We start from the raw sequence: 24,179 nt of genomic DNA on the forward strand, positions 1-24,179 counted from the left end.
GGCAGGAACCACCTGACGCCATGATCTCATAGTAGGTAAAGCTGATTCCCCAGCTTATTCAGGAACCACCAGCTCACAATCTCTGGGGCATCAGAATCACTTGGGACCCCAGACCTTTCAGGAGGTTCAGTGAAGGTGTGCTGGGGGTTAATCTCCCAGGAGGCCAGGATGGCCTTGGTGTGTGGTCTCCACACCTCAGCAGCAGGGGGGGCTGTTTGGGACAGAGGGCAGCCTGGTGACAAGCCAGTGCCATCCTTCTGCAGGTAAAGAAATCTGTAGAGAGACCTGACTTGCCCAAGATCACTCAAGAGCCGCTGTTACTTTTCATCTCGGGTTTCTGGCAAGTCGTGGCCAGGGTAGGGTCACAGACGCTGAGCAGGGATCAAATAGATGGTCCAGGGAATTCTTCTTGTATTTAGAGAGAGGTTCTCTGCCCCCCTGTGCATCCAACTCTGGAAAGATGGTGGCCAAGCTGAAGGCTAAGACTGAAGTCCTCTGTATGAAGTGGAGGAGGGAGGGCCCCCATGTCCAGGGCTGAGGCCTGTGTTCTTCTGATAGGCCCCAGGCCCACTGTGGTGCCCGAGTTCCTGGGCGGAGGAAGCGAGAAGCTAGAGGATGCGACCGTGCCTATCTCGGGGGCCCAGGGAGGCGGGTGACTTGGGAAAGCAGGCTTGGGAGCCCTGTGGAAGGCTGCCAAGTCCACATTTATCCACGTACCAGATGTTGTTTCTTGTTTCAGGCATGGGCTTGGAGGACCTGTTGGGTGTACAGAGGGGGGACACAGCTGGGGCTGGTTGTGACGAGGGCACTCCTGAGTGCCGGGGATAAGTGCTGGTTTCAGGGTACAGAGGGACCGAGTCCAGCACCCCCCACCCTCACCACCACTGTGACCACACAGGCTGGAGCGGAGCTTGTGGTCAGAGCTCCAGCTGGGAAAGGAGAGTTCCAGAATGTTCCAAGAGCCTGGCCACAGGCTCCAGACACTAGGTCCTGGAGGCGCCCGACGCCAAGTGTCCTTCGAGAGCTGGGGCAGGGGCAGGGTCTGGGCAGCAGCGGGGGCCTGGGGGCCTGGGGCCTGTCAGTTCTGTCGTGAGGGCCGCATGCCCTGCCGGGAGCTGTCAGAGCAGCAGGCAGAGCCGGTGTTGTTTCTGCCGCTGTGCTTTCTTCAGAGCGCTGAGGGCAACCTTAGCGGCCTCCCGGAAGACGTCCTCCACATTCTCCCGAAATTTGGCAGAACATTCCAGGTAGAGGGCGGCTTGGATCTGCTCGCAGGCGCTCTGGCCCTGGTGGGGGGAGGGTCAGAGATTAGACCGCGGGCCTGGGATGCCTCTTGTTGAGACCCCACTCGCGAATTTGTGGGCTTCCTGGGGCCAGGGCCCTCTCCAGGTTGTGCAGGTGGGTCATAAGGGCTGGTTTGGTGTGGCCCACGGGCTGTGGCTGCTGGGAACTCCATCCTGGCCTCCACCTCACGCTCTCCCCGAACTGAGGTGGAGACAGGGGCTGACTTCAGCCAGGAACTGGGGTGGTCTGTTGTGTCTGCCAGTCTGGTGAGAAGTGTTGAAGGCCTCAAGACATAAGGGCTTCCCACATGCCTCTCTCCCCGCTCGTCTCAGAAGCACAGTTTAGGCAACTGAGCTGGCTGTTAGAGTAGAAAGAAAAATACTTCTAACAAATTTATTAATGCCTATTCCTTTTGATTAAACTTTATTCATTTTCCTTTGTGTTCCTTTTATTCTGCCGCACCTCACCCAGAAGGCTGCAGGGTTTGGTCAGGTTCCTGAAAGGAGCCCTGCTTTCCAACACATGCCTGCCCGTCCAGGCCTCTGGGGCGATGGGACAGGATGGTGGTCAAAGGCTCAGGCTCTGGGGCCAGAGTGACTAGGGTGGGATCTTGGCTCCAATTCAGGTTAGCTGTGTGACCCTGGGCAAGCTACCTAACCTGTCTGAGTCTCAATCTTTACTCTGTAAAAAAGGTTGGGGGTGGGGGGCAGTAACAGTGCCTGCCTCAAGGTAATAAGGATTAAATAAGTAATGTGCTCAGATAAGTGGTCTATCAATATTAATATCTAAAAATTATTATTCTTAGGGAATTTCCTGGTGGTCCAGTGGTTAGAACTCAGTGCTTTCACTGCCGTGGCCCCAGGTCCAATTCCTGGTTGGGGAACTAAGATCCTGTAAGCTCTGGGATGGCAGATACACATGTGTGCATGTTCAGTCACTTCAGTCATGTCCGACTCTGCGAACCCATGGACTGCCAGGCTCCTCTGTCTATGGGATTCTCCAGGCAAGAATCCTGGAGTGGGTTGCCATTTCCTCCTCCAGGGGATCTTCCCTACCCACGGATTGAACCTGAATCTATTATGTCTCCTGCACTGGCAGGCAGGTTCTTTAGCACCAGTTGGGTATATGATTCTTAGAATCCTGCTGTCTTCAGCTCCCAAGAGGTCACTAAGGCACACCAGATGCAGAGGCCAAAAGCCTGGGAGGCTTTTCGCGATGGCTGTGGATGCGGACCCAGGATCCTTGGGGTGGGGTGGGGAGAGCCCCTGGTCACCTGTGTGTAGGTGATGGGCTCCAGCTGGGCTGCCCGGAGCTTGCGCAGCTGCTCCTTGTCCTTCCTCAGGTCTGTCTTGCAGCCGATGAGCACCATGGGGGTCCCACGACAGAAATGTGTGACCTCGGGGAACCACTGTGGAAGGGAGGGCGGGCATCAGGGCTAGAGCCCCATCTATGGCCCCACTTCCGGAGGCAGGTGGGGCTGGGAGACAGGGCCTCACCTTGATGAGAACATTGTCGTAGCTAGTGGGGTTCATGACATCATAGCAGATGAGCACAAGGTGGGTATTCTGGTAGGACAGGGGCCGCAGCCGGTCGTAATCTTCCTGCCCTGAAACCAGACAGCAGGTGGGGGTCAGGGAGGTACCCCTTACTTCTCCACCCGAGTCCCCTGCCTGGGCTCAGATGGGTTAGAGGTTGGAGGTCTCCTGGGCAATTGACTCTGTGTCTCTGGGCCTTGATTTCTTCAACTGTAAAACAGAGGAGACAGCCCACAGTCCTGGACCGTAGGGAAGATTACAAGAGAGAAAAGCGGTGGGGCTTCCCTGGTGGGTTCAGTGGTAAAGAATCCACCTGCTGATGCAGGAGACACAGGTTTGATACCTGATCTGGGGAGATCCCACATGCCTCAGAGCAACTGAACCCGTACACCGTGCACCGCAACTATTGAGCCTGTGCTCTAGAGCTTGGGCGCTGCAACTACTGAAGCCCACATGGCCTAGACCTGTGCTCCCCAACAACAGAAGCCACCACAGTGAGAAGCCCACGTGCTGGAACAAAGAGTTGCCCCTGCTAGAAAAAAAAAGCCCATGCAGCAACAAAAACACAACACAGTCAAAAATAAAAGCTGTGCGGTGCTCTTGGGGCGCTCAGAGATGGGCCTGGCTGAAGGGTCAGTGCTGGGAAGCGGCTAGCACTCATGTCGGTGATGATCACCACCCCTTGCTTCCGTCTTCATCCCCGATGCTCAGGTTTAAGGCTCAGACTCTGAAGAAACCGAACCTTTCCCCTCCCAAGGTTGTAGACCAGTGGGGTTGGGTGGGCCCGGGACACTGCAGTTAACCGTGGAGGGTGCCCCTGCTGCCGCAGGCTGAGAGGGGCATGGCCTCTGGTTACACTCCTCATGCCATTCTGGCCCATGCTAATAGGAGGGTGGGGGGACTGCTGGGGATGACAGGCCTGCCTGGGCCCACCCAGCCCTTGTTGTCAACCCTGCACCACATGAGTCACCAGGGGAACTGATGGCTTCTGCTATATCAGCCCCCTCCCAGCACCAACTGAATCAGGACCCAAGCCTGGGCTTGGGCAACAGTGGGCTTGGTTTTTTTCAAAAAAAAGACATAGTAATTTTTTGTTGACAGTTTCAAGCTTACAGAAAAATTGAAAAAGAGTGCAAAGAACTCCCTTGCTCCCTTATTCACTGGGGCCTCATGTTTTGTCCACTTGCTTTATCTGTATATAAACACTTTAAACCACGTGAGAAGTAATTGCAGACCTTTGGCTGGCTGCTGCTTCTCCCCACCCCCGCCCCAAACTCCGGAGATTTCCCGTGCGGTTTTTCTAAGAACAAGGACGTCTTCTCACTTACCTCAGTACAAATATGAAACTCAGAAACCAACACTGAGACTGTATTCTTCTAATCCAATCTACTAGCTGTGTTCGGATCTCACCAATAACGTCCTGCAGAATTTTTTTCTCTGTTTCAGAAGCAGGCCTGGGATTACAGACTGCATGTGGTCCCCATGGCTCAGTAATTTTTAAAAAAATTTTATTTATTTTTAATTGAAGGATAATGGCTTTACAGAACTGTGTTGGTTTCTGCCAGACATCAACATGAACCAGCCATAGGTGTACATATGTCCCCTCCCTCTTGAACATTCCTCCCTGGCTCAGGAATTTTTAAAAACTCCCAGAGTGAGAAGTGAGAGTCTTTCAGGCCCATGGGTGACCCCCGGCCACCTCTGCAGAAAGACTCAGGCAGTGACTTCCTTCCAGAGAACATAGAACACCGAGCCCAGGAATCTCCATCCTGCCTTCTAGCCTGTGGGTACCAGGGTGACACCAGCCTGCCCTCTGACCCCTGTCTGCCCAAGGCCTCTCAGGACAAGCGGCCTCTCTGGAGAGCACAGACAGGCCATGTCCTGCTGGTGACGGCACAGCTGCCATCTTTCCCACCGGCTCCCCGTCAACCCAGGGTCCCCTGACAGTGTGCAGTGGCCAGGAGCCAAGCTCTAACGATGCTGGTCCAGGAGGACTGTCTAAGCAGTCATTCAGCCCACGTACCCTCAGCACAGGAGAAGGGGTTAGGGACAGTCTGTGCCTACATACTTGGGTCCTCCTGCCCTCATCGCCAGAAAGCAGAAGTCCTTTTAAGATGGTGGAAAACGGGCCAACATGCTACTCTAGCCAATCTCCTCCCTTTTCCACACACGTCCCCAAACTATCCCCTCTCCTGACCTCTGTGAACATCTTTCTAGACCTGCACTGTCCGATAGGGTAGCTACTAGCCCCACCTGGCTACTTTAGTTAATTAACATTAAAAATTCAGATTCTCCGAATGTAGCATTGGCTACATTTCAAGTGATTAACTCGTCCAAGCCACCAGCAGTCTCCCGTGTCACCGCCTCTCGTGCCTCCTCCGCTCCTGCTACTCAACCCATTCTCCACCTGGCAGCTGAATGGATGGGGGTGGTGTGGTGTGTGTGTCTGTCTGTGTGTGTGCTCACGCACTGAGTTGCTCAGTTGTGTCCGACTCTTTTCGATCTCATGGACTGTAGCCTGCCAGATTCCTCTGTCCACGGAATTTTCCAGGCAAGAATACTGGAGTGGGTTGCCATTTCCTATTCTAGGGGATCTTCTCAACCCAGGGATCGAACCCAAGTCTCTTGCCACCTTCTGCATTGGCAAATGCATTCTTTACCACTGCGCCACCTGGGAAGCCCCTGAATGAGTAGTAAAAGTAAAATCGTGCCCCTCCCCTCATCTGAAACACCCTCAATGGCTCCCTATTGCTCTTTGTGGAAAATCCAAGACTCTCCTGGTTATTTTTTTTTTTTTTTTAGTGAAAGTGAAGTCGCTCGGTCGTGTCCGACTCTTTGCAATACCGCGGACTGTAGCCCACCAGTCTCCTCCGTCCATGGCATTCTCCAGGCAAGTATACTGGAGTGGGTTGCCATTTCCTTCTCCAGGGGACCTTCCCGACCCAGGGATCGAACCCAGGTCTCCTGCATTGCAGGCAGACGCTTTAACCTCTGAGCTACCAGGGAAGCCCTCTCCTGGTTATTGACACGACTTCCGCGCCTACCAACCTTGGCTTCACCCACCTCCCTCCTGTGCCCCTGCCCCCAACTCAGTACGGTCCAGTCTTGCTGTTTCTCAAACTCATCAAGCTCTCATATCACACCTGGAATGCTTTTTCCTCATTTCCCCATCATTTGCTTCCAAACATTTTAAACATTCAGACTCACCATCCAGTTATTTCCTTTATCAAGATAATCGCCTTCTCTGTACCTCTACTTACTGATAATGCCACGTTACGCATTACAGGTTTTTTTTTGTTTTTTTTTTTTTTTTTGGAAACAACCCATGGCTGTGGGATCTCAGTTCCCAGACCAGAAATTGAATCTGGGCCACGGCAGTTAAAAGCCCAGAATCCTAACCACTCAGCCACCGAGGATGTCCCCTCACACACTTCTTACAGGGCCTCTGCCTCTAAATGATTAAGAGATCTTTACAACATGGACTTCCCTGGTGGTCCAGTGGTTAAGAATCTGCCTGCCAATGCAGGGGACACAGGTTCAACCCCTGGTCCAGGAAGATTCCACGTCCCTCGGGGCTACTAAGCCCGTGTGCCACACCTACTGAGCCAGAGCGCCTAGAACCTGTGCTCCACAACGAGTCACAAGAAGCCTTGGCACCCCCACTAGAAAGTAGCCCCTGCTCGCCACAACCAGAGAAAGTCTGTGCCAGCGATGAAGACCCAGCGCAGCCAGAAAATTAAATTTAAAAATTAAAAAAAAATTAAAGAAAAAGAAATCTTTACAACAAACACCTGATGTGCTAGTCAGGGAACACCTGAATCCTCCTATTTACATATAAAGAAACATGAGCCATGAAGTGACCCCCCACCCCCACCCCCGAGGTCACCGAATCAGAGCCAGGCCTGAATCCAGGTTCATTCAGTTCCAAGGCCAGCATTCCTTCTGCTGATCCACAGCAGTGCTCTCTTCTGCTCGGTAGTACGCACAAACCGGTTCCAGGCCTAACATACACTCAGATTCCCGTTTAGAAACACGGCAGGAGAAGACAGGCAGTTGTGAGGTGGGACTACTGCGTGTTGATGTCTGTGCCGACGTCTTCCCCACCTTGCCCAGCTGACTCCTCAGAGAGGCCTTCCCTCACCAGAGTCCGTCCCCGCCCTGTCTGGCCACAGTCTGTATCACACGTTTATTCGTTTCCTACCTGTCCCCCAGGAGACTGTGAGCACCTGGAGAGCAGGGACCACATCTGTCCTTAAACATCGTTCCTGGCACTGGGTAGGTACCCAGTCACTACTGGAAGTTGTCCAACTCTTGTCAGGTGCGGCAGGGACCAGGGAGGTGAGAAGGTGCCACTGGGCTGAGCAAACTGGGGCCTGAGCTGACTGCAGCAGGCTATAGGGGGCCGAAGTCAAGCTGGTAGAAAGAGGAAGTCAGACCAAGCCTGCTCCTGGCAGGGGCCTCTCCCTTGCTGTTCCCTCTTCTAGAATGCTCTTCCCAGGTAACAGGATGGCTCACTCCCTCCTTTCCTTCAGGCTTCTGCAGAGATGTCACTTCTTCCTAGAGAACTTTCCAGACTGCTTTGAAATAAGAGCGTCCTTGCCATCTGTCCCATGACCAACTATGGCTTTAATTTTCTTCCTAGAAAGGACATCACTACCCGACATCATGATTTTTTTTGAGGAGGGAGGTGTTCCCCATGAACACATAAGACCCTGAGATGGGGGCCATCTCTGTACATGTCACTGTTACATCAGTGGGTACACACATAAGCTCAGTAAACATTTGGAGGAATGAAAGAACAAACAAATGAGTGGGTGAATAAAGTGTAATGATAATTTCTATGGCTTTCAGGCTTGCAAGGGCATTTCATGTCCATCACCTGTGTTAAAAATTTTTTTGGCTGCTCGGCTTGCAGGATCTTAGTGCCCCGACCAGGGATCAAACTACAAACTAGTGCCCCCCCACCCCCCGCCGCCCCCCACCCTGCTTCAGTGGAAGGATGTATTCTTAATCACTGGACCTTCAGGGAAGTCCCACCTGTGTTAATTTAAGCAGTCACCCCAGGAGGGAAGCTGGGTGGGGCAAATTCTTCCTGTTAGGAGCCCACGTGGCTGGGGTGATTTCAAGGTCATAGACAGGTTTCCCGTTAGCTGAAGCACCAACTCAGTCCCCAGTTCCAAGGTCAGCTGCCAGCCCAGCCACTCTAAAAACTCCAATCCTCCCAGGAAGCCTTTCAATTGGGAATTCATCTCTGGACCTCAGTTTTCTCATCTGTGAAATGGACATGTGAGGAGTAGGTGGGCCTGTGATAATAATAGTGAAAATGGCTAGTGTCAACAGTATTTATCAGCAGTGCTCACTCATCACATGACAGGCCCCATTCAAAGCCTTTTGTATGCATAGACTCATCAATCTTCACTAAGATTCCTTACTACTGGCAATTGTTTTTTTTTTTTTTTTTTTCTTTTTTTTTTTTTGGTCTCATCACATGGCTTTGTGGGATCTTGGTCCCCTAACCAGGAATCGAACTCAGGCCATTGGCAAGTGAAAGCTCAGAGTCCTAATCAATGGACCGACAGGGAATTCCCACTACTGGCTATTGTTACCCTCAATTTACAAATGCAGAAACAAGCAGAGAGAGGTGAAGTGACTTGCCCAACATCACACAGCCAAAAGGAAGGTTAGTAAAGGATAGAGGACCATAGGGAGGGCTACTGGGGTGCTTTTCTCTCAGGGCACCCCAGAGGATAGGAAGCTTTCCTTATTCTACAAGCCCCAGCCCCGACCAGGTGAGAAAAAGGCTGCCAACAAGGGAGGAACTCTGGGAGAGGACGGGTAGCCAGCCCAGATCTCAGCACCTCCTCTGGGTTGCCTTCTTGGCTTGACCATGTCTGGCTCAGCTTCCCCAGGGGTCAGTATGCAGGGACTAGGCCGGCAGAGGATGGACTTGCAGGTGCTGCCAACCTTGTTTCTTTGGGAGTGGAGTATCCTGGACACCACTCCTGTATGAGTCAGGAGAACCAAGATCCACTCTGACTCATGTTCCATTATCTTGGCACCTCCCCTGCCTGGGCCTCAGTTTCCTTATCTGGAAAAGGGGGTGATAACCCTGTCCTTGATCTTGGAAGTAAAGGACTTGTAGGCTGAGCAATGCTGGCCAAAGGTGTGGTTACTATTGAAATAGAAACTCACAAGGGACAGGGACCTGGGTAAAGGATTCTAACCCCAGATCTTTGGACCCACAAACTCTAGGGGGCCTCCCAGCCACAGGCGATACAATGACCCTTCCCATTTACCCACAGTGATTCCCAGGCTTAAAGGGGCAAGTCATCTGTTCAGAAGAGATGAACAGGGTTCCACTCTGGCCTCTGCAGATGGGCTTTCGAGGTTAAAAAAAGCCCCCGAAGGCCTTCCCTGGTGGTCCAGTAGCTAAGACTATGTGCTCCCAATGCAGGGGCCCTGGGTTTGATCCCTGGTCAGGGAACTGGATCCCACATACCACAACCAAGAGTTCTCATGCTACAACTAAGCCCCAACACAGCCATATAAATTTGAGAAACAAACAAATAAAAGGCCCCGAGTTATGTGCAACAAGATGCATTTGCTTCTGGCGAGGGAAGGTTTTCTGGGCCACAGTGCCCCTTGAAGCTGCCCGTCTTCCTGAAGCTGGTGTGCTGTGGGGCAGAGGAAGTGAGGCGAGACTCTCGCTTCACGCAAGGGTATTTCCTTTGTGGGAAGCTCTGCCATGGCAGGCATCGTGTCGGAGGCATGGTCTCTAAGGGCTGGTGCTGGATTGGGGAGAGGGTGTCCTTGGAGCCACAGCAGTCCCCAAATCTGCCAGAGGACACCCACCGGGCACACAGTTCCCAGCTCTGGCTGGGGTGTTGGTCAGGGTAGGGGTGCAGGCAGTGTGAGAAGGGGAAGCTGCCAGAAGAGGAACCCACTTCTGTACTAGTGCTGCTGGGGCCTCCCCAACCTGTGTTTCCTCCCCCAGAGAAAGGAGCGGCTGGTGCTTGGGTGGCCCGGGGCCTGGAACTCAGCCCACGCTGCTCTGACGGACCTGCAGGGTCAGCTCCCCCGCCTCTGGGGCTCCTGACTCCGAGACACCCCAGTGCTCTTAGCAACTTGCTTTGCCCCTCACTTGTCCTACCGTTCCTGCCTCAGGTTGGGAAGTGGCCCGCAGCTCCCCACTTCCCAGGGCAACTCCACCCTGCCCCACCCCTGGGCCCCACACCCCAAAGCCCAGATAACTCTGTCTCTGGTTGGTGTCTTAACATCCCACCTCACCCCACACCTCCCCTCTCTCTGCCCAGGAAACTTCAGACTTCACCGCAGTTTCCGGCCTCTGAGGCGGCAGATGAGCCGCTAGAGCGATGGGTGCTCACAACTCCCGCCCCCAACTTCACCTTTGAGCACTGGGAGCTCCGTCCCCCTCACTACCCCTCCATCTGCTACAGCGGTGTCTGTAACTGCTTCCGCCAGATGGAGGCAAGCAGCCAGACTGTCCTCCCACACAGACCCCAGTGGGCAGGGTCCCGGGTATAGAGAAATTTTGCTTCCCAGGGGCCATCCCATCCCACAGCTCTGGGTACCACTGGTTGGTTGGAAAGATGCTTTCTCCTGTCCTCCACCCCTCACCTTGGGTCTGGCCCGTCTGGTTCTAGAACCTTCTACAGCAACCTTTACTGGACTCATCTCCACCTTGGCCACTCCTTTCACCCTTGCAGTCTCTATCTTCCTCTAGTTGGTCACCTGGCCATCTTTTCTGCCACTTTCTCCTGATATCTGTCGACCCCAAAGGCAGAGACCAACCTCACCATCTTTATCACAAAGGACCTTCTCCAGAGATCTCTATGTACTCAGGATTCTTCTTCATTCATTCATTCCACAAGCCTTGCTCTGGGACAAGTGTTGTGCTGGGCACTGGCATGTGGAAGAGGAATGACCCAGCCTTTCCTTCACGTTCCTCTAGATAGTGGGGCTTTCCAAGACACAGCAGGACACTCTTGAGGGAGCAGCCACATCTCTCCCCATTAGAGTATCTCTCCTGGGCTGTCCCACTGATTGTAAGGCCAGCCTACTTCCCCAGAACACTAATGAGAGGTTCAAACCCCAGCTCTGCTTTTCTGCCACCTGGAACAGTCCTGCTGGGAAAGCATGGGTGGGGGCTGGCACAGAGCTCTGCAGGCCATGGGTTCAAAAGAACAGGCTTAGGCTCGGGCCTGGGCCTGAATGGCAGGAGGTTAAAAAACTCCCAATAACACTCAGTGAGCTCTTTGGAAGAGGCAGGCCCTGTGCTAAGCACTGTACATCACATGATTTTGACATTATCCTCACAACTATTTTAGCCCTGTTTACAGAGGAGGAAGGGGCTTCCCAGGTGGTGCAGTGGTAAAGAATTCACCTGCCAACGCAGAAGACGCAAAGACATATGTTCGATCCCTGTGTTAAGAAGATACCCTGGAGAAGGGTATGGCAACCCACTCCAGTAGTCTTGCCTGGGAAATCCCATGGACAGAGGAGCCTGGCGGGCTACAGATCATGTGGTCACCAAGAGTCAGACACGACTGAGCACACACACACACACAGGAGGAAACTGAGGCCCAAGTGTCCCCAGGGACATACAGCCATGAGAGCTGGCATCAAAGCCCAGGTCGGACTCCAGAGCATGTGGCAGGAAGTTGTGGGCAGGTCATCATTGCCCTGGGTGGTCACTGCTTCTGATGATTGAGAAAGCGCTCTCCCCACCCCTCTGGCACGAGCTCTTAGTGAAAACCCTGCCTTATACCAAGCAGAAGCTTGCCAGAACCTCTTCATGACAATGTATTCTGATAAGTCTTTTGAGCATCTTCCTCTGGGTTAAGCGAGAAAGATCAGAAGTGGTCCCTCACTGGGTCTGCTGGGGCAGGCTGCGGTGAACAGTGAGCCCCAAGGATCTGAGTGGAGGCGGCCTGAGAGGGGAGGAACGAGAAGCCGGTTGAATCCTTGCTCTGACCCTCCCTGCCCCATTAGCCCTCCACCCAGAGGGGAGTTAATGAACCTCCCCCTACCTGGGTCTTGGGCAGGAAAAGTGTGAAACTGAAAGTGCCCCAGACACACCACTGCTCTTGGGGCCACGCCTTTGGGAATTCCTCAGAGGCCTTTGGCTTTTCCAGTTCACGGGGCTGGCCCTGTCCTGGAGGCGGCCCTGCACGGTCCTCAGCCCTTTCCGGAGCCTTTCCAGGGTGGAATGACAGATGCTACTGGTGGCCTTATGAAGAGGTGCACAGTGGGGTGGGAGCTAGGGATGCGGGTGGGGGATTTTGGTCTCATCCAAGGGCAGTTGGAAGACTTCACTTTATACATAAAAGGCTTGGCTGACAGGGCACCTGATGACATGGTTCCACACAAGTCATTAAACGCAGAGTCACAGAGGCTGGGTGAGGCCCCAACTGGGGATCCTAACCTTTGCTCCCCGGTGTTGATTCAGCCCAGAAGGGAGTTGGGGCACGAGGTAAGCTCCTCAAGGGTACCACCAGCAGCAGTGTTACTGGAATCTTTCCATTGGCTGTACTCCTCCTACCATCCCCCAACAATAGAAACGCTGAAGACTGCGATGGGATCAGCATAAATACACTTGCCTTGGGAGGCTGCAGGTGGCAGAAAGAACCTTATTTTGGATCTACATCCCCTAGAGCTCTGTTCCTTCTTCAGTGCCAGGAAGAAACAGAAGTGTAGCCACAGAATCTGAGAACCACAGGCTCAGAATGACAGACCACAGAATTCCAGAGCCAGGCCACACAGTCCATGGAATCCCAGAAACACAGGACTCAATTTATAGTTACAGGGCCCTAGAGTCTCAGGATTGTCAGCCACAGATTCCTGGAGTTCACAGGCTCTGATCTGAAGCCCAGAGAATTCTACATAATAGGACCCAGAAATGCAGCCTACGAAACCTTAGCAGCAGGGGACTCAGATCAGCAGCCCACGGAATCTTAACAGACCACAGCATGTAACACACATCCTGGAACCACGGTAAACAGAAGCAAAACCCACGGTTTTCTAGAACCACAGGAGAGGAACGAAGCTGTGAGCCCTCAGAACATCAGCACTAGGAGGGCGGCCCAGAAGCTCACCTTTTCCAAACACCCTCCTTTTACAGATGGGGCGACTCTGTCGAGCTTCCAGCACCACCCAACCAGGCAGTGGTTAACGGGCTCCCAGCCAGCGCCTCTCCAGGAGTGACTGGATGTCGAGGTCCAGAGAGGCAGGAGGGCGGGCGGGGATGGCCGGGCGGGGGGATTCCCCTCAGGGGGAAACCCTGCAGGCGGACCCTAGGACCCTCGCCGCGCAGACGCACTCACCGGCGGTGTCATAGAGATTCAGGGTCACCTCCTTGCTGCCCACGGTCACACTGGCTGTGTACTTCTCGAACACGGATGGGGCGTAGTGCTGTAGGAGAAGGGGTCGTGTCGGTTCTTAAGGGGTGCAGCGGGTGCCCAGGTTCCAGCTGGACCCCCACCCCTACCTTCCATCTTCACCCCATCTGGCTCAGCCCCACACCCCACTCTGCTGGACTCCGGAATTCCCGAGGGGACGCCCCGGGGTGACGGCCGCCTCTTCGTGATCAGGATGCCAGGGACCCGGGGTCCGGGCTCGGGGCGCAGGCTGAGGTCCGTCCGTCGCCCCTAGTGGTCCCAAGTCCTTCCCCCCATCCCGCCCCCAGCCTACCTGCCTTCAGCCCCCCGGCGAGCCTCACCTCGGGGAAAGAGCCCTGGCTGTACACCATGAGCAGCGAAGTCTTGCCGCAGCCGCCGTCGCCCACGATCACAATCTTCAGCTCCTTCCGGCCTGAGCCCGGGGCCGGGGCCCCAGCAGCGTCCATAGCCCCTCGCCGGCAGCACTGGCAGCCAGCCGCTCACCGGGTAGAGCGCTGGGGTTGAGCGATCGGAGGCGGGGTGGGAACCGGCCCAGGGGCGGGGCTGAGAAGTCCCGCCCTCGGACTCAGCACCTCCTCCGCCAGGCAGCCAACCGGGCTGACCTGTCTCATTCCCAGGGAAACTGAGGCAACTGAGAAATGGAGAGCTCGGCTGCAATGGCAGCTCCCATCTCCTCCCCTGCGCGCCCCCATCGGCAAAATCCGATCGTTTCCGCCCCTTCCCATCCGGCATCCTTGATTGGCAAGCTGTCTTCGGGCAGGGACCCTCTGATTGGCCGATTGGGCCTCCCCCATCGGATCACAGCCTTTTGATTGGCAGGATGTCCCCCAACACGCCGGTTCGAAGAGCCTTGGTCTCAAGCGCCAAGAAAAGCTCCCCCACTTGCGCCTCACCCCAATTATGTGGCCTTGGGGAAGTTCACTCTGACTGCAATTTCCCCCAGAAGATAGCATCGGTGGTGCCCAATAAGATCTTAGTATGAGGGTCAAGTCTGCCCACCTGATCAGGCCGTCTGGGAGTCTGTGTGTGGGCTGGGGAATATCAGTTCCGTTTACTATCACCCCACCTCCCAAAGGTGGTGGTCTGGCGCCCTCTGCCGGGCGATGGCATCGGCGCCGCGACTCTGGGAACAGGTGAGCCGAGCCAGAATAATGCCCCTTCGAGGGTTGGTCCCAAACCACGCGGCTGGGAGCCTCTTTCTAGCAAGGCCCAGAGGCGTGAGCAGAGCCAGACTCCGTCGAGGAGGGGACAGGGAAGGCCAGGGTAGTTGCAGTTGCGATCACCTGGACCCCCTTCCGTCCACTTGAGACTGATACCCCCACCTCCACCAAGACAATTTGTATTCTCCAGACAGCAGAAATACCCATCCTTCTCAAGCTGTCTCCCTAACCCTCCTACCTACCCCATGACCAAAACGGGTATTTGCTGAGCATTTACTCTGGATGAGTACCATCAGGAAGGCTGGAGGAAACCACCCCGCCCCATCCCTCCCTGCACCTTGGGCTGTGCTTTGCACAAATTAGGCCAGTATCCGGAGTTGCAGAGGGATCCCCAGGAGCAGGCGTGTACCAGGCAGGCACCAGGGCATGGCTAGGTGAGAAAGCAGGGTCTTTCCCAGCTAGGATGGGACCTCTGATAGTTTCCTCAGAGAAGAGCTGGCAGGACTCGGGATCTTCTTGCCCCCACCCCGAAAATTCCCCATTTTTCAAGCACTCAGCAAGGATCAGGTAAACTTTATTTCTAGAGGAAGTTGCCAGCCTGGCAGTTCCATAAATGCCGGGTCAACGTTTTCGGCGGCTGCAAGGCACAATCTGACCACCAGATGGCAGCAGAGACTGCCCCTGGAAGCTTTCAAAGAGCACAGACCTGGGAAGAGAGATGCCCAGATGCAGACTGTTAAGTGGAGAGCCCTCAAGAACCCCTAGACAAATTTACAGCAATTCATTCATTTTTTTTTGCAGCACAAGTTTATTGAGAGGCAACTGTGTTCCTGCTTTTGAGGAACTCAATCTTGGGGGAAGCAGTCTAAAAGAGTCTGCAAGATGTGAACTATTTAGACACCAGAGTCCCTGTGGGATTCAGAGGTTGAGAGCTGGGTAGCACATGAACTAAGCTTGGCAATGCTGGCAGGAAGGGTCAATGGAAGTAGGATGGGCACCCAGCTTGAGTAAATGCATGGTGGCTGGAAAACCCCATCAAGTTTGGCAATGGCTGGGGCGTGAGGAGAGAGGTGAGACATGGCTGTCAAGGAAACCAAGGCTTAGACCATGGAGGCCTAGCTGCAGGCTTAAGACAGGCTCTGAACAGAAAACCCAAGCCAAAGCTCTCTCCAGTGACTAAGGAGGAGCTGTGATTGGCTGGTGAGGCCACAGCTGGGGCCATCTCTGCACTGGGGCAGCCTGGCCCTGGCAGGAGAGGAGGGGAAGAGCATCACTCAGGGAGTGGAAGGATGGAAGAAGGTTTTGGGAGAAAGGGGAGGACCACTTACCTTTGAGCCAACCGCAGGCTTGACCTTGTATCAGGGATCCTGAAGCTCAGGGAGTGACTGGGAGAGTAAGACTACCTCATCTGGGAGGGTCATTGGGAGAATTCACTTAGAAGGGTCACCCACTCTGAGCACACTGTGGTAACTGCTCCAGCCTGGAGGGGGAGGCCACTTCTTTCCTCAAAGTCCTCAGACCTCAGTTTCTACCTTTTCTACGAAATGAATTTCAACTTACAACAATGACATAACACAGAGCCAAGAGGAGGAAAAGTGGGTCTTCCCAGCCTGGCCTGGGCCCAGGCAGGACAGCGGACACTGGCCCCAGCCTGCCCACCCACCCTGCCTGGCCAAGAGGCTGGCGGAGCCCCAACCCCACCCAGCAGGGAGAGTGTTTGATTTGGACCTGGCTCCAGTGGTGGTGCAGGGGCTGGCTTTGTAGCTAAAAATACCCAGGGGCCAGGCCAGCTGCTCAGAGCTTCCCCAGAGGCGCTGGGCCAGGGCAGGCCAGCTGAGGCACTGGAAACGCCCACAGGCCCGCAGAGCCCTACTCCCTTACCTGTAAGACCATGTGAGGACCCAGGCCATTCTTCACTTCACCAGGAATTCCTGGAGAGATATGGGAGGAGAGGAAAAAAATTCTTTAACCTGGTTCTTGCCACAGAACTGTTGGGACACAGAAGCCTAGGGGAGTTGGCAGGTGACATTTGTGGGGGTGAAGTGACTTGTGTTCACACTTAGGCCTAGGGGCTCTCCCAGTGTTAAGTCATTCAGTCATGTCCAACTCTTTGTAATCCTATGGACTGTAGCCTGCTAGGCTCCTTTATCCATGGGATTCTCCAGGCAAGCATACTGGAGTGGGTAGCCATTCTCTTCTCCAGATCTTCCCAACTCAAGGACTGAAGCCAGGTCTCCTGCATTGCAGGCAGATTCGTTACTGTCTGAGCCACCTGGGAAGCCCAGGGTGTCTAGTGAGGCCAACTGACCCCAGGAGAGAAGCAGGACCAGATACACTTGTCTTGTGAGGTCAAGGTCTGGCCAGGGAAGTGAACAGCAATGCTATGGCGTCCACTTCCTAGTGCCTCGGGAACACTGTCGGAGGTCACTGCACACCTGAGGGGTCATCCACTCCTCGTGGGACAGAAGTTAATGGAGCCATCCTCTGAGGTCCCAGAGATGGGAGGTGGCCCAGGGTGGCCTGGGGGATCAAAGCTGTCTCTTCCTGTGCCAGGGCTCTCCTCCAGGCTCAACATTTGGTAACAGGGTTGAGGGAGTGACTGCCAGAGTAAAAAAGCGGCTTTCATAACGTCAAACTCAGAAAACAGCTCAAGAGATTATCCGCCAACTTCCTCCTCCTGGTACACAAGGGGAGACCACGAGTCCTGGAGGGGTGGGATCTTGTCGAGGTCACTGGGCAGAAGGAGACAGACAGCACTGGACCCAGGCGGCCTCTGAGATGGCCGGGTGCCCTCCACAGTCCAGGCAGACGCTCAGTCTCCACCCAGAGGGTCCGAAAGGTCGCACTCCACGCGGCGCCTGTTGGCTGATGGGCCGGAAGGGGCGGGGCCCTGGCGTCCAGTAGTAAGGCAGGTCCGGCCACCTCCCGGCCGCCCTTCCGCTGGCGTGGCCCTCTCCAGGCAGGCTCCACCGGCTGGGCGCCAGGAACGCCCCGCCCCGAGCTCGCTGGGTGACCGGTGGGCGGGGCCGCCATCTGAGGACTGAGGAACCACCATCTGCGGACTGATAGGCTGCCCCGCCCCTCCCTTCACCTAGGAGGTGATACCAGCATGGGGACAGAAATTCAAGAGGGAGAGAAAAAGAAGCCAGAAGGGGGTATGATCCTTCCTGGTCTCCCGGACACCCCTCCCTTTCCAAGAATCACAGCCCGACCCCAGGGGAGCGCCTCATTGTTCCCTAATTGGTCCGAGGGCGGGAGTGGAGGAACTGGAACTGACAGTAGCCCTTCAGGCTGCTGCTGAAAGGGAAGAATTTCAATTATTTAACCATCCAGTGCCCACGGGAGGTAGGTAAAGACCCCGGCTCCGCGGAGCCCCAAACACTCGATCAGAAAGGATGGAGGACAACTTCAGATGGCAGAAAGGTCACCTGAGGATCGAAGGGAGTCGAATGAACACATCAATGGCAGAGCAGAATCTAAGCCTAGGACTGGGACAAGTGTGGAACGCGGGAAGAGGCTCTTAGTATAGGATATTAATAATCTGAGCCTCACCAGCTTTTACAAAGTACTCACTCTGGGTAGGGGAAAGGGAGTCTAGTGCCGAGTGTAGTCAGCTGCACCCCCTTCACCGGAGCAAAGGACAGGATGGACCAAATCCAGCTTATCTGGGATAAGACCCTCATCCGGTCAAGACTCGGCAGCCAGAAGGAACTACAAGTACCATGCTGGCTACTTTCAACCAGACAGCTTTGCCGGCTCCCGGGCAGTGATGCCAGCAGACAGCTGGCACGGGCAGGAGACCAAAATAACCCAGACAGCTGGGGCGAGGGGGTGCCATGGACACAGGCACTGGGCTGGAAGTCAAGACACCTGGAACCTCATTCTGACTGCCCGTGGTGGCCTCCTGACCTTGAGTGAGTCACTTCTACTCTCCCAGTTGGGGGGGGGAACCCCTAAATCAGGAACCATTATAGAACAGCCTGTGGACTTGAGGAAGGGCCACCACCCCAACTCACACACTGGAGGAAAAACAGTGCTGGCTCCCAGCCGGCAGAAAGTCAGTCTTCCCCTTTGCCCAGAGGCTTGGCCACGTGCTATGGGGTGCGCTGGTGGGGGAGGAGCTTACAGATGGCCCAGCCCCCACCCCCCCAGCCACCTAGGAATGAAGGCCAACTAACGTGAAGCCAGAACGTGAGGCCGGCACCCCTTAATCGCACTTACTCTGCCCTCCACCCTTTACAGCAGGCTTCATTATCATCACTTTACACAGGAGACTCGCCCAAGGTCACCAGCACCCTGGAGAGTCAGGCCCACAGCTGTCGGACCTAGAGAATCCCTTGATGAAGCACCAACACTGCCCCAACAAAAGCTCTGGGTCAAGCCCTAAGGCTCCCCCAATCCTCAATTCAGCCCCCATACTGAGGGATGGGATAAAAGTGAAAAGCGCCGATCAGACTGGGAAGCCTGAACCCAAGAGGGGAGGCTGTGCCATCAGCAGGGACCCAAATGGTTCATCAAAGTAATCACAAACTAGAGCTCACGTGGGGGAGGGGTCAGAGATCAAGGGCCACACTATCTCCAGCTGTGGAGCGGCCTGGAGCTCAAGAGGACAGGAGACCCCTCACGATCAGCTTGTGTTAGGAAAATGGGAGTTGCCATTACTAGGAAGCCCATGATGCTGCACCAAGAAATGAGGCTGGGGCTTCAAGTGCACAAGTTCAGGTCCTTTCAACATCCCAAGGTGTTACCGGGCACAAAGGTTCTCAGAATGTCTCCACCTGGCAGCCATGAGGATCACCTGAGAATTTACTAGAAATGCGAGTTCTCAGGCCCCACCGACTGAATCAGAAACTCAAGGATGGGGTCTCGGAGTATTTTAATGAGCCACCTGTGTGATCGGATGCACACTTTGACAATCACTGACCCAGTTGTGCGGATGGGGAAACTGGGGCTGAGAGACTGCGCAGCTTATGCAAGGTCACAGCAGGTAAAACGGCTAGCCAGGTTTCAAATTTGGGTTTGTCCAAATCTAGAAACAGGGCTTTGAGGGGGAGGGGGCTGGGTGAGATGGAATCGTGGGAATTTCCTGGAAGGAGACAGTCAACAAACTTCTTTCTTAAAGAAAACTGGCCCAAATCTCAGGTCCTTCTGTTCTTCACCTCCCTAGCAGCCAGACATTAGAAAGGAAGAGGCCAGCTTCATACAATCACCCCACACACCCCCAGTGCGGGCCGGAAGGGAGGGCCAGCGCTGGGTCCGGTTTCCTGGCAGCCGACTGTGCCTTTCAGAAGAGGCATCCAGGGCCCTCCCCCACCACAAAATACACGACTGGGAAATACTCGCAAGTGCAGCCTCTCCTATGCTGCTAAATACGGCAGAGAATTGCACGCCCCAAACTCCTGACAACAAAAGCTGACAGGCGGGGATGGATGGACCAAGCAGGCCCAGCAGGCAGCCGATTTCACACAGTCCCACACATCTGTGTGGGGGAGGGGCCGCAGAACCAGACTAGCGGGTTTGGGGTGCCCGCCCTCCCTGGCCGCCAGGCCAAAGCCCCCCAAATCGCCCTCGCAGGCTGGGAAAGGGCTCACACCTACCTTAAAGCGAGGACTGGCAGAGTCAGACTAGACCTGCTTCTACTGTCCAAAGGAGGGCGGTCCACTATGGGGGTACCGGGCCCCTTCTCCGGTCACGAGCCTAAAGGGAAAAATGGGAGGGTTTTTTTAGGGCGTCGATGGCCACAAACCGGGCAGGATCTCCTTGAGGGAAGAAGAGCCTTACAAATGCCGAACCCCCTTCCCAGCTGCCAAGGCTGCCCTCACTCTAAAATGGATAGGAGTGGGGGGTGGGGGGTGGGGGTGGCGGATGAGTCACGAAGGTTCAGCCCGAGCGCCAAGCAGCGGGAGGAGACTCATCTGCATTTCCAAAGGCCCGCCCAGTCTGCATCCCCTCCCCCAGGAATGGTCGGAGGTGCGAGGGTTTACCCCACAGCCCTCCGCCTCGGGGGATCCCGGGGAAGGCCCGCTCGGCTTTCCCAGGCCCCAACCCCCCACCCTACCCTCCCGAGTGCCGGTGGCCAGCACTGTCTTCATGGCCACCTCGGGACGTCTGTGGCCTGCGTGAGGGCCTCACGCTCAAAGCAGGGGAAAAAAGGGGCCCACCCGCCCCTCGGGCTCGGCTATCAAAAAGGGCGGTTACAAAAAAAAAGGGGGGGCGGCTAGGGGGCCAAACGTGGGCGCCGAGGCTCGAGTGGGCAGCAGGGAGGGCCTGGGGTCAGAGCAGGGCCGCGGGGGGGAAACTCCGCAGCCTCTAAAGCAGCCCTTCGGGGTCAGGAGGCGGCCTCGAGCGGCCCCGTGGCCCTTTGCTACTGGCTCCCGGACGGGAGGAAAGAAGAAAGGCCCCGCCCGGGAGCGAGGCCTCGTGCCCGCGGGGGCTCCTGAGTAGGGCGCGGGGTCCAAGGAGGCTGCGGAGCCCTCTGTCTTCGTCTAAGCTTCCCCAGCCCGGGGGCATACCCCTAGGCAGCGGCCTGGAACGCGGGCGGCGGCCTCCCCTCCCCTTCCCCCCGCTCCGGCCCCGCCGCCTCCTTCCCTCCTCCCGCCTGGCGCGCGGCGGCCGCCACCGCCCGAGCCGCGGGCGGCGCGCGCGAAATGGCGCCCGTCTGGCCGCCTCGCCCCGCGGATGCGAGCGCAGGAGCCGCGGCACGCGACGCCCCCCAAGGCCCGCGGCCCCCGAAACGGCCTCGGAGACCAGTCCCCGACTCGGGGCGCTGTGCCCAGCGGACTCTCGGGGCTCGGCCCGGCCGACGGACCGCCGCCTACTCCGGGCTCCCAACGACAACCGGGGAAGGAGGGAGGAAGGAAGAGAGCGGCCGCCATTAGCCACCCCGCAGCCCGGCCCTGGCTCCGGCCCCAGCCTCGGCCCCAGCCCAGCCGGCGGCTCTGCTCTGAACCTGAAAATAAAACTCGTGTTTGCGAGGGAGGAGCGAGCGCGGACGGGAGCACGGGCAGCGCTCGGGCTGCAAAGCGGGAGAGATGCTGCGTCATGGTGCCAACATGGACGCCGGCCTTTTGTCCTTTTTTGCTTAGGAAGCGCAGGCGCGCCCAGGAGCCCCGAAAAGCCGGCTTCAGAGGGCGAGACCCCCACCATCAAAAGGAAAAGAGGCCTCAGGCCCGGAAGGAGAGGCTTCCTCAGCTTTTGTGACCCCCTTCCCCAAAGCACTTAAGTTTCTTCTCCCTATCAAGGCTCAAACCTAGAAAAGCGAGGGGGAACTAGCGCAGGCGGCTCCACAGATGCCCCAAGTCGCTGGGGAGACCTTCCTCTTGCCTCCTGGGCAAAAGGGGCAAAGGGTCTGAAGAGCCTTTCTCGTGCCCCCACCCTCCCCGATCCGGCTGCCAAACATGAAGCTCCAGAAACCTCCTTCTCCCTTCACCTCCTAAACATTTGCAGCGCTTGGCCTTCTCGAAAAAACATTTCCTCGAAGGGGCAAAAGACACTTTTTTTTTTTTACTTACCCACTCAGCCCGGTGCCAAGGAGTCTGGAAGATCAAGCTGGGCGGAGGGTTTGGAGGTGTTATTGTGGGGGAAAAAAAAATATTTTAGGGAGATTGTTTAGTTGGAAATATTTGGGGTAATGGTGGTGTCTTTTTTGTTGTTACCTTTTAAAAGTTACACTCTCATGGCATTTTCTGCTCCTTCCACTTCTGCAAACTTTCCAGGGTTGGGTTGGCAAAAGGCGGCTTCGCTGAGGACTGTTTACTGCTCTGGATATAGCAATGGTGTGACCGTCATTAAGAGACAAAAGGCGAAAATACACAGTCAAATCAAACAAAAGGCAAAAGACGCACCGGCCATCCCAACCACCATAGAAACTACCCCCGAGTTAACGATGGTGTTTGGCTCCAACCAGCTAGGACTTGTTTTCCAGTTTTAATCTAGTTTCCTGTGACGGCTTTAGTCTCTTTACACAAAGAGGTCTTCCTTTCCCTCACCGCCCCCCCTTCCCCAACAAAGACGAGAAAAACAGTCTGTTTTTCTTCTAATAGATAGATTTTCAAAGAAAGTGTACCTGTTACGGGGAAGAAAGCTGACTAGCATTTATTGCTGTAAACATTTTCAAAAGCTTAACTCTAAAACCTAGCTTTATAAAAGCAAAATCGTCTAAAAGCATTTTAACTGGCTTATGCTAGACAAGAGCGACAAAGACATACATGCAGATGAAGGTTCAGAAAATTAAGGACATCTCAGCAACATTAACATGAAAACTGCACTGCGTAAGGACAGAATGGATTGGGTACTTACAATGTAAAAGGTTTTTAAAAACTTAAGAGTAACGACTGCTTACAATTTTTTGTTGCTGCCATTTCGCTAATCCTAAAACTATACATTTAAAACATTACCTTGTTAAAGAGAGCAGAAGGAGTTAATAAGATGGCCAGTTTTAAGTGTTTAATAGAGGAAACTATATATATAAAAATTTATTGTTCAGTTAAGAGAATACAGATTAAGACAGCTCCAAGCCCCCCCCCACCCACCCAAGAAAAAAAAGAGGAAAAAAAATTAAATATGTCATTTACTTAGGTTTTTTGGAATTCAAAATTGTTAAACTGCTGACATTAATGGTGTGCTATGACCTAGTTATACAAGACAAAGATGGATTCCAAGTCATAAGGAAAAATCCAGATCTTTTTAAAGTCTTCTTCATTCTTCCAATTTTGAGTCCTTTAGCTTGTTGACAAATGTTAAACACAACACTGAGGCGTCCTGAACGGGATGTGGAGTCAAAGGAAAAACATTCCCCATTTGCAACAAAGGAAAAACCCACTTGGCCATTTAATTCCATTGCAGAAAAATGGCTCCCCTCATCTGTTGGCCTCTCCTTGGTGTCTGATGAAGGATGTTTTGAGATCAGCGTCTAATAACTCAAGCCCTATAGAAGCCGCGCGCTGATTGGCTGCCGCGCCCGGCCGCCCTGCTCCAGCCAATTACCTACCCACGGCCAAATTACAAACCCCGAAAAGAGCCCCAATATGAAATACACTACCACGAAGCCCCAGCGAGGCGGCTCCCTCTCCTCGGCCGCCAGACAGGAGAGGCAGAGGGGGCTGCAAACGCGTCCTCGCGAAGCCCGAGAGCCTCGGAGTTGAACTCACAAAATGGAAGCCGCGCGCTGATTGGCCGCCGCCACTCCCGGACCTTTAATAAAGAAAGGGGAAGGAAAGATAAATGCAAAAAAGGGGGACTTGCTCCTCTGCCGGTGGCTGGAGGAAAGGGTGGGGGGTGCGGAGGGAGAAGCATGTGTTCACGACAATTACAAGGGCACTCCTCTCCAAAAATAAAAACAGAAAGAAGCTTCTATCACTCAGGTCCAGGCCTGGGCTGCTTCCTCCCAGGAATGTAAATGCTAATTTGGTTAAAATCCTGGTTTCCCCTCCCCAGCTCAGCTCCGGGGGGAGGGGGTCGCGGGGCAGAAGAGGAAGCCGTAGCCGAGATACCTCGATTGCAACTTGTCTTGGGGCCGCCTTGCCGCCCCTCACGGCTCCAGCCGTCTAAACACACAATCATACACCCCAAAACCCAGCCCTTTCCCTTGGGCCCCCACGCGCCCACCTCCGGTCTTGGCAGTTTGAAAACAGTTTTTGAGGCCCGAGGCGCAAGCCGCGGCTCGGAGGGTAGCACCAGCAGCGGGAAGTAGAGCCCGGGGAGACCCCCCCCTCCCCCGCCGCCAAGCCCCCCACCTAAGTCCCAGCAGAATAAATAAATTAAAAGGCCTTCCCCCGGGGAGGGGG

General features: G+C 54.9%; 1 protein-coding gene and 2 long non-coding RNA genes across 4 annotated transcripts; all 3 read right to left on the reverse strand.

The window, feature by feature from the left end:
- Positions 1 to 317: 317 nt before the first annotated feature.
- Positions 318 to 13,865, reverse strand: RHOF (ras homolog family member F, filopodia associated). Its single transcript, XM_020882616.2, has 5 exons — positions 13,555 to 13,865; positions 13,160 to 13,247; positions 2,778 to 2,887; positions 2,555 to 2,689; positions 318 to 1,283 (listed from the first exon to the last, which is right to left on the reverse strand). Exons 1-5 carry the CDS (start codon positions 13,678 to 13,680, stop codon positions 1,119 to 1,121), a joined length of 624 nt encoding a protein of 207 aa, XP_020738275.2. The 5' UTR covers positions 13,681 to 13,865; the 3' UTR covers positions 318 to 1,118.
- Positions 4,308 to 12,925, reverse strand: LOC139037784 (uncharacterized). Its single transcript, XR_011490684.1, has 2 exons — positions 7,854 to 12,925; positions 4,308 to 7,454 (listed from the first exon to the last, which is right to left on the reverse strand). It is a non-coding gene; the product is annotated as an uncharacterized lncRNA (long non-coding RNA).
- A 1,317-nt stretch (positions 13,866 to 15,182) lies between the features above and the next one.
- On the reverse strand, positions 15,183 to 22,915 carry LOC139037783 (uncharacterized). Of its 2 annotated transcripts, XR_011490683.1 has the most exons (4): positions 22,050 to 22,915; positions 21,906 to 21,942; positions 19,992 to 20,091; positions 15,183 to 16,325 (listed from the first exon to the last, which is right to left on the reverse strand). It is a non-coding gene; the product is annotated as an uncharacterized lncRNA (long non-coding RNA). The 2 variants fall into 2 exon arrangements; XR_011490682.1 differs by having other exon boundaries at positions 15,183 to 20,091.
- Between the last annotated feature and the right edge of the window lie 1,264 nt (positions 22,916 to 24,179).

Source organism: Odocoileus virginianus, chromosome 12 (assembly GCF_023699985.2).
Source record: "Odocoileus virginianus isolate 20LAN1187 ecotype Illinois chromosome 12, Ovbor_1.2, whole genome shotgun sequence".
Taxonomy (NCBI): Eukaryota; Metazoa; Chordata; class Mammalia; order Artiodactyla; family Cervidae; genus Odocoileus; species Odocoileus virginianus.

Bases quoted from the DNA above. Each gene is read 5' to 3' on its own strand.
- RHOF (XM_020882616.2), bottom strand. From the start codon at position 13,680: ATGGACGCTGCTGGGGCCCCGGCCCCGGGCTCAGGCCGGAAGGAGCTG. The intron at 13,248-13,554 runs GTGAGGCTCGCC...CTTCTCCTACAG, and splicing joins GCCAGGGCTCTTTCCCCGAG to CACTACGCCCCATCCGTGTT. The intron at 2,888-13,159 runs GTGAGTGCGTCT...GTCTGGTTTCAG, and splicing joins GAATCTCTATGACACCGCCG to GGCAGGAAGATTACGACCGG.